General features: G+C 37.6%; 1 protein-coding gene across 1 annotated transcript; it reads left to right on the forward strand.

Moving 5' to 3' along the window:
* Nucleotides 1-4316: 4316 nt before the first annotated feature.
* On the forward strand, nucleotides 4317-7937 carry LOC139723895 (sulfotransferase 1A3-like). The gene is made up of 7 exons (XM_071635099.1): nucleotides 4317-4326; nucleotides 4774-4956; nucleotides 5246-5373; nucleotides 5882-6131; nucleotides 6325-6419; nucleotides 6961-7159; nucleotides 7828-7937. The coding sequence occupies exons 1-7, from the start codon at nucleotides 4317-4319 to the stop codon at nucleotides 7935-7937; spliced, it is 975 nt and encodes a 324-aa protein (XP_071491200.1).
* The last annotated feature ends 4353 nt before the right edge of the window (nucleotides 7938-12290 follow it).

Genomic DNA, 12290 nt, shown 5'->3' on the forward strand with positions numbered 1-12290 from the left:
CTTCAGTGTAAGAATTAATACAAGAAGTTTCTCTAAATGATGCCATTTTATAAGCAAACTTGTTCAATGATAATCTACATAAAATGTACTGTTACCTTAAACATGTTGGACTGTTTCAAGTCGATAAAACACGCAAAAAGATGCATCAAATTGCACCATTTACAACATCAATATGCAAAAAGTTCTCACTGTGGGAAGGGGACACCCCCTCCAACACCCTCTTCCGCAAACAATATAATTTTTTGTGTATTATGTAGACAGGTCCCTGGGCTGCCACGTGCTCAAGCTTTTGCTTATAGTGGCAGTCCTTCTTCCTCATAATTTCTCAGATAATTATTTGGAAGATTGGTAATACGATTTATAATTTGTTAATGAAATTAATTTACACATCGATTTTCCTTCTTTGAATTATGTACTTGTAATCTGCTTACTGATATTCCATGTGATATTACTGAAAATAATTTTGATTTATGTATAGTCAACTTCAAACTTCAAACTTTATTTTCACTCTTTTTCCAACAGAATGTACAAAAAAAAAACCAATATGATACATTTGGCATGCGAGTCTTTGATAATATACATAGTCAGATAGGGATAACAACATGTTCATGTCTTTATGTGTAGTACAAAAAGAAACATTTATACACTCTGTGAAAAAAAGTGGAGGTACCCACTCAAAAGGCTATGCTTGTAACATGTGGGTACCTCTGAGGGAAAAGGGGGAAAGAGGGGAAGTATAGGGGGTGAAAAACTTACAACTACAAAGAGTGCGGGAAACTGGGAGAGTCGGGGAAAAAAAAAAAGAAAGAAAGAAGAAAAAGAAAGCAAAAGTGTGAAAATAGGGAACAGAAAATGGGGAGAAGAGGAAGAGAGTGAGAAAGAGAGAGAGAAAACCTAACTTATTTTGATGCATACACCACGGGGCGAAGCCCACAGAGACAAATAGCCACGCGTTTTCGAGAGTGAAACAGTGTTGAGCTGCTTTCCAGCGGAACAGACTGTAACCGTGAGGGCACGTGGGGAATACAAAAATACTAAACGCGGTAAAAAATGGTCGATGCCTCAAGAGAACGCTGCCTATGATGAAAGAAGATACATTGCAGAATTATGTTTATTCGGTTGCATTATAAGACTTCAAAAGAAAACTCTTCAATCTCTTTTTAAAAGAAAACAATGATGGTGCATTTTTTATGTCCATGGGAAGGGAGTTCCAGAATCTTGGACCTACATAAATGAAAGTCTGTTGAGCAAGCACGGTTCTTAATAAAGGTAAATGAAATTCATTTGACTGTCTGGTTGGATATCCATGATATGTCCGGTTGCGCATGAACATGGAGTTAAAAATAGACGGAAGACCGTTATTATTATAAGTATACATAAATTGCCCGAGTTGAAACAAAAACAAATCTTTAATTTTCAGAATCTTATTATGAAAAAACAAAGGATCTGTATGAGAATATGGAACGGTGTTACAAATAATGCGAAGAGCCTTCTTTTGTAGCAGTAAAACCCTATCCAATAATATTTGATGAGTGTTTCCCCATACTAAAATTCCATAATTTGAATAGGGTAATATCAAGGATGAATACAATGTAAACAGCGAATGTTGAGGAATAGAAAATTTTAATCTATTAATAACACCTATGTTACGTGAAATTTTCTTACAGACATTTTCGATATGAAATTTCCAGGAGAGTTTATTATCGACTGTGATTCCGAGAAACTTGATATGGGAAACACTTTCTAAAACAGCATCACCAAAACAAATATCCATATTCAAATTATCTAAAGTATTACTGAAAAGCATATATTTAGTTTTTTGGATATTTAAAGACAGCTTATTTGCTCGTATCCACTCACATACTTTTTTTAACTCAGAATTAACTGTCTGCACAAGGGTGTTTGGGTCTTCATGCGAATAAAATACATTTGAATCGTCGGCAAAAAGTATGAAAGATAAAACATCGGAAGAAACACAAAAATCATTAATGTAAACAATAAACAACAGCGGGCCCAACAAACTACCTTGTGGGACGCCACACTTAAATTCTCTCATATCAGAGTTATGATTATTCAAAAAAACATATTGTTTGCGATCAGTTAAATAACTCCTGAACCACTCCAAGGCCTTCCCACGTATACCATAATGAGACAACTTGTATAGTAAAATATCATGATTTATAGTGTCGAAGGCCTTGGAGAAGTCCAGGAAGATACCAATCATATGAGAGTGATTATCTAAAGTATGTGCTACTTTATCAACAAAATTTAACAAGGCGTGACAGGTGCTATGCTTTTCTCGGAACCCAAACTGCGAATTCGTAAAAACACCATACATATTCAAAAAATTCAACGTTCTTTTATATATAATTTTCTCTAAAATCTTGGACAAACAAGATAATAAAGAAATAGGCCTATAATTACTTATATCTAACTTATCTCCATTCTTATATATAGGAATAACTTTAGCTACTTTCATTTGTTCTGGAAACACACCCGTTGACATTGACAAATTAAAGTATGAAATTGTGTTGGAAGAAAAATAAATCAAACAAACACCCCCCCCCCCCCCCTCGCTCGCATCGCTCCCTCGCATCTAACCGCTCCCCCTAAGATCAAATCCTGGCTACGCCGGTGATAGGCCCCACTATTTAGTAGGCTTTCACAGTGATGTCGCACAAGCGGAGCAAGAGCTGAATACCACGATGTAGTCATTCAATTATCTATGAATATTTGTTTTCTTACTTTTTTATAGGAAAAAAAATCCCAAATTTCACCAAAAGTGTACACCAGATCGCTGAATTTCAGGTCTGAAAATGCCAAAGTTTCCTTGTGTGGCAGGGGGTATCCCCCTCCCACACCCTCCCCTTGCTAGGCCGCTCCGCTCCCTCGCACAGATATTCAAACTCAAAGTCCCTCCCCTACACCCCATCATTAAAACGGAACGATACCCCTGGGATGATTGCTTAAAGAAAATTGAAGAATACTATTCATAGCTACAGGAAAATATATACTAAATACAAAAAAATGGGCATTTTTGGGGGGGGCATATTTCAGGGCATATATATATTTGGGCATATTTGGGCATTATTCAGGGTTACGCTACGTTTTTGAAAGGGGGGAGGGGGTCTAAATCGCCTGTCAGTCAAGAAGAAAGAACATCAAAAGACAAGAGAAACAACAACAAAAAAGTCTTCATACTTTTAAGGTCTGTTTTTCCGCCGAAAGTCGGCTGACAAGCAAAAAAAAAAAAAAAAAAAAAAACCAAACAAATAAAAATAAGAACAAAAAGTCTTCATATACACATTGCTGCCACTTCCCTCCCACTTTGCATGGAAAAGAGTGGGACATTAATTGATCCCTGTAAAGTGTGTGTGTGGGAGGGGGGCGCAAGCTTCTCACCCCCCCCCCCCCCCCCCCCGTTATATGGGCTTGTAATCGTGGTGATGGTGGCTATCGCCGATCATCCCCCCCCCACTCCTCAGTAGGGATTTACGCCGTTGGTTTGTTTGTTTGTTTGTTCATTTCCATCTAAGAAGATGGATGGATAGCACATATGCAGCTACGTTAAGCTAGTCTTCCATGGGGTCCAGTTGGATGAGAGGTGGGACCACTTCACCGGATTAAACACCCTGCTCTTTGCGATGGATGAATGAAGCGGGATCTTTTACGTGCATGAGTTGTGACTCTCTCATACACGGGACCTCCATTTTATGTTCTATCAGAGGGACAGAGTGTTTTTGCCTCTTGTTTGAGGGGACGGTATGCTTACACACAACATTGCTCCGTCCAGACTCGGGTTCGAACCCGGGCCGCGTGATCATGAGGCAGACGCGCTACCGACTGAGCCAACTCACCGCTACTGTATCTATTGTATGTTTTCCGTGCATACAAAGAATCAAGTACTTGAAGTTCCGAGATAACAAAGAATCGTATGCTTCTTTTATTCCCATTAAAAGAGAGAAAGAGAGAAAGAGAAGGCGACAGAGAATAGGTAGAAAGAGAAGCGTACATAATTTCATGTTGAGGGAGTTGTGTGAGAAACTTGTTCAAAGACGAGTCATATATCAAACATTTGAATGGAGAACAGAAAAAAAAAAGCGCGCAAACAATAATGGCAGTCCTCCAGGAGTAGCAACAAAGTCTACACTAGTATCCCGGCTTTTCAAGGCTTTTTATCCTGGGGCATTGAAACACAATTGGCAAGTGAGAAAAAAAAAAAGAAAAAAAAAACCATACCGTCTATTCTTCACTGGATAATAGTTCTCGACATAATACTGCCGTACACTCCTGGTAAGAGTGAAGTGAACCGAAGCATGGCGAAAGGTATGCAGGGCCAAGTGCATTTCAACAACAGACGACCTGACATGGTTCAAAATGGCGTCCGTTTGTTCTGCAGGTAAATACAGCGACATTCTATATTAACCGTATCTGGATAACGACCTATATTTTAACATGTTTATATGTGTGTTCAATAGCCATAGTTCTCTAGCAAGCAGCGTTCGATCCGTGTTGAGAAAGTTTCTATATTATCATCGATGTAATGTATAGGTTTTTGAAAACGCGAACTTATTCTGAAGCATGTATCTATCTCTGCATAGGCTTATACAAATATGTATAATATATATATATATATATATATATATATATATATATATATATATAATATATATATATTATATTATATATATATATATATATATATGTAAATTACAATATCAATTTTGCAATAACTTTCAAGTCAAAGGTCATCTGCATGCATTCTTTACTCAGAGGAGTCAGTCGACAAACTTTCCAACATCATATCCTTCGAGGTACCACCCTCTGTCTTAGACACCTGTTACGAGTACCGTGGGGTGGTCATGCCGAATCACATGTCAGTGGAGTGCATGAGAGCTTTGGAAAATTTTGAGGTCCGTCCGGATGATACCTTTGTCATCAGCTACCCAAAGGCAGGTGAGACACTCTCTTTGGCATGACATTTCTTTAATCGACATGTAACCAGATGCCTATATTTACTTGTTGTGATATTGTTCTTGATCAGATTTCTTTCGGCAGTATGTTCGTATGTTCCTCTTCATTCTCTATTAAATGCACTATACAGTATGTTTACCAGTGAGTAAACATTACACATGACACACACACGCGTATCTATTTTCAAAGTTTACAATCGAAATATATTTTTTTTTAAAAGAAGTAGAGCCATCATATTTGACGAGCCATCAATTCTCCGTTTTCCCACTAGGTACCCACTGGTTACAACAGATACTACTGCTCGTTCGGTGTGGAGGCGACATGTCGAAGCTTGGAGAGAGGCACATGATGACCATGGTTCCCTTCCTAGACATGCTTGACGTCGTAAACCACTCTGACGTGAGTACATGAAAACAAACGAACAAACAAACGACAAACAACTCTCATGATAACTTCCTTACCAACATGAACAGGTGTTGATATTGACTTTGCCAAGTCATGAAATTAACTACAAAACTGAATAAAGCAGGTGTACAATATACTGGTAGATTACCTGTTTAAGAAATAAACAAACAATCTAACCTTGAAATAGCCTGGAGTGAATATATATATATATATATATATATATATATATATACATATATATACATACATGTATATTATAAGTATGCAGTGCACTCACGTTATAATAACCACGGTTTTAACGAAACTCCGGTTACAACGAAATTAGGGCCGCAATCTTTTCTACTCTCTGTATTTTTACTGATTATTTGTTCGGTTATAACGGGAGTTCACGCAATAAGTGTTAGTATATTCATGCCACTGTGAATATTCAGTTTGTGTTGATGTCATTCATTTTGTTCAAATTTTGAATACTTACCATTGTGATACTATATTTTCTTTTCAGCTGAACGAAGCTCCTATGATATCAGGCTTTGCCAAAAGAATGCCGTCCCCTCGAATACTAAAGAGTCATGGTCGGAGCGACTGGCTCCCAGCAGAAATCAGAACGGACGATCCCAAAGTGAAAGTCATCTACGTGGCGCGAAACCCGAAGGACACCGCCGTTTCTCTTTTCCATTTCTGTCTGTTGTTATGGCGTCTGCCAACATACGAATCTTGGGATATCTTCATCGAAGAATACATGGCTGGTAGAGGTTAGAATCAGTAGGCACACAAGTTTGTGCTACAAAACAATATCCTATTCTTTTGCACTTGTTTATGTATATAAAGAAACAATGGATCACTGGTTGTTGTTTTTTCGTTCAAATATCAGAAACGTATGCAGTCTGTCACTTAAAGGTTCAAACATTTGTTCTAACGTGCATTATCAATTGTGAACTGTTGCAGTACCTTTCGGGTCGTGGTTTGAGAACGTCCTTCCTTGGTGGGCGAGACGAAATCATCCAAACGTGCTCTTCGTAAAGTACGAAGACATGAAGAAGGTGCGATATCTTTGTTCTCTTTCTCTCTAAGGTGAAAAAAAAAATAGTAGTAATGATAATGATGAAGATTATAAAAATACTACTACTACTCATGATTATAATAATAAATGATAATGGTAATAATGATAATAAGGCGAGAAGCCTTGTTTATTTATTTGTTGTTGTCTTTTTCATTCCAGCAGCAAGTTAACAATAAAGCATGTTAGTGTGCAGTGGAAATAACAACACGAGACGGAATATCCCAAGGTTTGTTTCCACAACCGTATCATATACACACTATTGATGCAACTGATTAAATAATATGAATATTCTGGGCAGGATATTCACTGAAACTGGATATCAGTGAAACTAAAACATATTTCTCTAACATCAGAGATTTTTTTTTTTCATTCATAGTCAGATTCACATTCAAGCTCGTATAAACTTGTACATTCTCTTTTGATGTATGCTGCGGATTACTACACCAAACTATCAAAAACGTCTGTTTGCATCAGAGTATAACAAAATTACCATATTCTAATTCTGATTCTACGCATTCTAGGACCATCGTAGAGTGGTGGAACAGGTGGCCCAGTTTATGGGAGAGTCCCTCTCCGATGACGTCATTGATGGAATTGTTGAAGCCTCTACCTTCAGTGCGATGAAGGAAAGCCAACAATCGAATCCTGACACCGTACTCAGAAAAAGCAACGATGTCTTCAAAGGCAAGCAGAAGAGCAACGCTTCCTTCATGAGAAAGGGTAAGCATTTACCGTTAATGTTTGTGTTTAGGGTTTGTGTTCAGGGTTTCTGCTAACATTTCATGCTTCATAACCTATGATAACCTTTAATGTAACCACCAGTACGGAATCTTGTCCCTCCAACAGAGATCAACCCACACAGTCCATTTTTCTATATGACCGTATTCAACACAGATAGCTCACAGCGACAAACCATGTCTTGAATATGACGAGAGAAATATGGATAATGGTTTAGCTTTTAAGGAAAGGACCAAGCTATCGATAATGTGGTCATTTTGAAGGGTTTGAACCATAAAATGTTAGGAGAAACCCTAAACATGAACCTGCAGTCGTATAGACTGGATTGATGATTCGACCACATTCACTGACAGAACTCATCCACAAATGAGACATGCATTATTCCTTCACAATAACACGTAAAGTTGGAAAAAAGTGCAATTTGTCATTGTTGTGTTTTAAAGTTCATGTGCTCAGTCATGTAAAAAAAATAATAGCCCTTAAGAGTTTGATTACTTTTTTCAATACGCACTGTATGTATATTATATACATATATATATATATATATATATATATATATATATATATATTATATAATTATACATACACATATTCTGATGGATGGGTTTAGTAACGGTTTGACTGGTGATGTGTTCTGTTCGTCCGCCCAGGTTCTATTGGCGACTGGAAAAATTATTTCAGCGAAGATCAGAATAGACGATTTGACCAACTCTATGCGAAGAGGATGGCTGACTCGGATCTTATGTTCCAGTTTGAATAACTGGACTGGGCTGTGAATTTTTGTGAATCGCCTCGGAATATTTCGAACATTTTCTTGAAAAAAAATGAAGTACAGTGTAACTTCTAACGTATGCATTTTCTAGATAGGGAAAAGGTTCAATTTGCTCCACTAAGGATTTTGGAACGATTAGTACATTACGAAGACAATTGACACATTTCGTTTCTGTAAACATATCATAGTGAAATGCGAAAGGTTTCATCAGTTAACATGCACATCGTGGCCCCTGCTCAATCTAATGATGCGCTCTATCTATTTTGTCTCAAACAATCGAACTTAAAAGTTAAGATCGACTTTAAAATACGGTATGCCGTTGGTGTCTCTTTTCAGGTTTATCTAATGTTTAAAAAAATCCACTTCAAATTGTTATCAACATTACAGAAAAAATCTTTGACCCTTTCTTTATTTTGTTAATTAATGCCTCTATGAAAAAATCTCCAAAGTTCCATTCTTACATAATTATTGAAACTTCACACAGTCTACCATGATTTTAAGTTGATCAGGTTTATCTGTTTTAAGAATCCACTTCAAATTGTTATCAATATTACAGAAAAAAGTCTTTGACCCTTTCTTTGTTTTGTTAATTAATGCCTGTATGAAAAAGTCTCCAAAGTTCTATTCTTACATATTATTGAAGCTACACACAATCTACAATAATTTTATGTTGATCTTTAAAGTTAAAATCGACTTAAATTCTATGTGAAACACCCCGGATCAAACAAAATATTCACACTTCTTTCACTGGAAACCTCAGCTTGTGATAAAAATGTTAAGAATGAATGATTTAGATTCTCCCACCTGTAAAATTCATCTGTGGGTTTATCTTGATTTAAGACTCAGCGCCTTGTGATGATTTAGGATTTGAAAAACATGCAGCCATTAGGAAAATTCGTTACAATTTCAGAACGATTATATACTCACGAGAAACATCAGATATTTACTGTTGCGTCATTGTTGCTCGGATATAGAAAGATTTCCTGTTAAACCTTTTTTTTTTTTTTCTTCGTTACCTATCACGTGCTTATGAAGGGAGATACAAACATATTTCCGAGCTGCTAAATGCGCTAAAATAGACTTTAGGTAGCAAGTATGACAAATGTAGAGAATTCTAAAGCAGATGAATATACGGTGGATATAAGAACCTGCAGCGTAAGACATAAAAAAAACTACTAGTGGATATTTTCTGCTACATGTTGTATGCGTTCCGTTTATTTGTTTTACGGTCTGGATGATATTCTAGTTTTCAAAGACTGTTACACTAACACTATCTGGCTAATTGAATCGTTAAAAAGTACTGCATTAGAGATGTAAATAGAGAAAAACAGAAAATGATTACATGTTGGGTAAATGCATGGAATCTTCACATCGCACTCAGCAAGAGAGATTTGCAGATTCCATTTTTGATTCCTGAACAGTACCTCTGTGAATTAGGTCATAGAAAATTGTATGTACGAAAATGCTGCTTCCTTCGACCACTTTCCATTTTTGTATTAATGCTCTAAAAAAAGATACCTTCTCTGTTAACTTGCATCCAAAAATGTGCAATTTTTGACTGCCGTCTTGCATTACGATAGTATCATGCATCAATATCTCACAGCCGTCTGTTACGTAAAGCTTTTTTATAGTGCATAAAAAGGGTAACAATACCACCACATACTGATATGTAAAATGTTTTGTGTGTAGGGACCAGATATGTGCTAAGCTATTTCACTTTACCTGAATGAACAAATTTAATTTGTCGCAATGTGATCACACATGAACTCACTTGTTTGTCTAGATTATAGGGTATTCAAAATCAGAATTATGAAAAGTACTGGAGGAAATGAATTTAAATGTGAAGTAGATCAACTGCTTTTAATTTGTTGAAATCTGCAATACCACGATTATGCTTCATACGGTTTACATGAATAGTAAATTGACCTTTATAATGTATTATCATTAAATTTGGAACCCACTCCAAATACTATATTTTAGAACAATGGCTGAACATTCTTCCTTATCGCTTGACTTCAAAAAGAGCAAAAGAAAGTAAACTAGAACAAACTGTCTTGTTTCAAATATATACTGTACTTTATTGTTTTTTACTCAGATATAAGAAATGTCTTGTTTTTGAGTGAGTTTCTTTGGACAGAGTGGTTTTGATAAAAACAACACCATCAAATCTATTTCTTTGCACATGTTAAAATTCCCTCGTGATTGTGCGCGTATATGACGTGTGTGTGCTTATGTGTGCTCGTGTGTGTGTGTGTGTGTGTGTGTAGGTGTGTATGCGTGTGTTTGTGTATAAAGCGATAATCCTCGTATGTATGCTCACATTCTAATGTTAGATGTATCTCCTACAGTCATTTGTAGGTCTCGAAGTTTGTATTTTTTTTTAAACTTAAGCCCTTTTTACACTTGTGTTTCTTAACCCCGGACTTTCTCTGACCCAGGACTATCGTTAGTCCCGTACCAATTTTTTTTTTTTCAGCTTTTTACACTGGCCAATTAGTCCCGTACTATCTCTTGTCCGGGGCTAAGGAGAAAACTGACCTTTTTACACTCGTATTTCTTAGCCCCGGACTTTCCAAACCACATGAATTTCCATGATTACGCTGTGTACTGTACACGTACACGCACGCACCAGCAGCACTTGATTACCTCGTTTCTGATTGGTCAGTGAGGGTCGGATTTCGTCTCCGTCGCTTAGCCCAGGATTATTTTTCCGTTCTGTTTACACTCACTTGCTTGGCACCGCAATTGCGGTGCTAACCCTGCTATTTTGCAGGGCCAGATAGTACCGGACTATCGGTGGGGCTAGCCCACTTTGGCAAAAACGAGTGTAAACAGAAAGTGGGCTAAGGATAGTCCCGTACCAATGGTGGGGCTAAGGGGGGGGGGGGCTTAGCCTATTAAAAGCAAAAATTTACAAGTGTAAAAAGCCCTTTAGATATGCTGAAAAATGCTGAAATGAGCGGGCACACACAGACATACACGCAGTCATCTGCTCATACACGCCTAAACACTCACACACACACACACACACACACACACACACAGACCCACCTAACAGTAATACTTCATAAACGCAACTGTATAAGTATAATGCATATAATTTTATTGACTTGTCAAAAAAAAGTTTGATACACTCATCAATCGTCGTAATCGTGATCTCTCATTTTCCAAGGCTGTATGCGTTCTAAATAGTCATTTGGTCGTGGTGTTGTTGTTGTTGTTTTTTTTTTTTAATGTGGAAATCTACCTTTAAAGGGGAAGGCTAGTAACTGATCAGTGGGAATCAGTGGAAATGCTGGGAGATGATTGTTCCAATCCTTATGGGATTCATTCAAGAGTTCATTGTATATCTATTGTTGTGTGAAAATGATTTGCTTCAGAACGGTCTCATATTCAAGTAATGTGCAGATTAATGCTCCGTCACTGACCAGGGACGCTGACCTGGAAGCATTAAACCCCGGTCACTGGATACATTATTTCCAACCAGCACTAACAGTGCTCATTCTCCACTCTCTGGGGAGCATTCCAGCCAGTCGCAGCCATTTTACAGGCGCACACATGCTGATCAACCAACATAAGCTTTCTCATCCTACCGGGTACCCATTTATACTCCTGGGTGGAGAGCAGCAATGTGGATAAAGTGCCTTGCTGAAGGGCAAACGTGTCGGGCTTGGCATGGGCTCGAACCCACGAACCATACCACGCTCATGTCGTTCACAGACGAGCGCTCTTATCCACTCAGCCACGACACCTCCACGTAAACACTTCAACAGCCAATAGTACACTCTTGAAATAGGATTTGTTGACTTTGATTATTTTCAATTTGCTATACACAAATACAATACTCACCAGTTAGAGTCTTTACTGGCAGAAGTATTGTTGCTCTACTCTGACACACATTGGATGTTTTTACATGTGAAAGGGTCATGTGACCAAAAAAATAAAATAAAAATAAATGAATAAACATTGCTGGGAAATGGTTACTCCTCTTTCATTTCTCGTCGTGCGCATGGCAGATTGTCGTTAAGGCGCTTCCCTAGGCATGGCATATTGTAGTCCCCTTGGGCTCGTTGCATAAAAGTTACAATCATGGTAACTTTGCCATCCAATGGTAACTACCATGGCAACAATACTCAACAGTCAATCAAAATCAAGAATTCCATGGAAGTTACCATCGGATGGCAAAGTTACCATAATAGTAACTTTTATGCAACGGGACCCAGATAATGGACGATTTTAATCGCCCTCATTCCCCACACTAACACACGCATATACATGCATGCCCCCCACACAATGCGCCCAAAAGCTGATTGCGACACTTCTCCAATTGGTATTCCCGCG

This window comes from Diadema antillarum, unplaced genomic scaffold (assembly GCF_040938485.1).
Source record: "Diadema antillarum isolate AM-2024a unplaced genomic scaffold, OU_Dant_1.0 scf00000202, whole genome shotgun sequence".
NCBI lineage: Eukaryota > Metazoa > Echinodermata > Echinoidea > Diadematoida > Diadematidae > Diadema > Diadema antillarum.

What these genes read in the sequence shown, in the direction of transcription:
- LOC139723895 (XM_071635099.1), top strand. An exon ending in AGTACGAAGACATGAAGAAG is followed by an intron (nt 6,420 to 6,960) that starts GTGCGATATCTT and finishes TACGCATTCTAG; the next exon opens with GACCATCGTAGAGTGGTGGA. An exon ending in CGCTTCCTTCATGAGAAAGG is followed by an intron (nt 7,160 to 7,827) that starts GTAAGCATTTAC and finishes TCGTCCGCCCAG; the next exon opens with GTTCTATTGGCGACTGGAAA.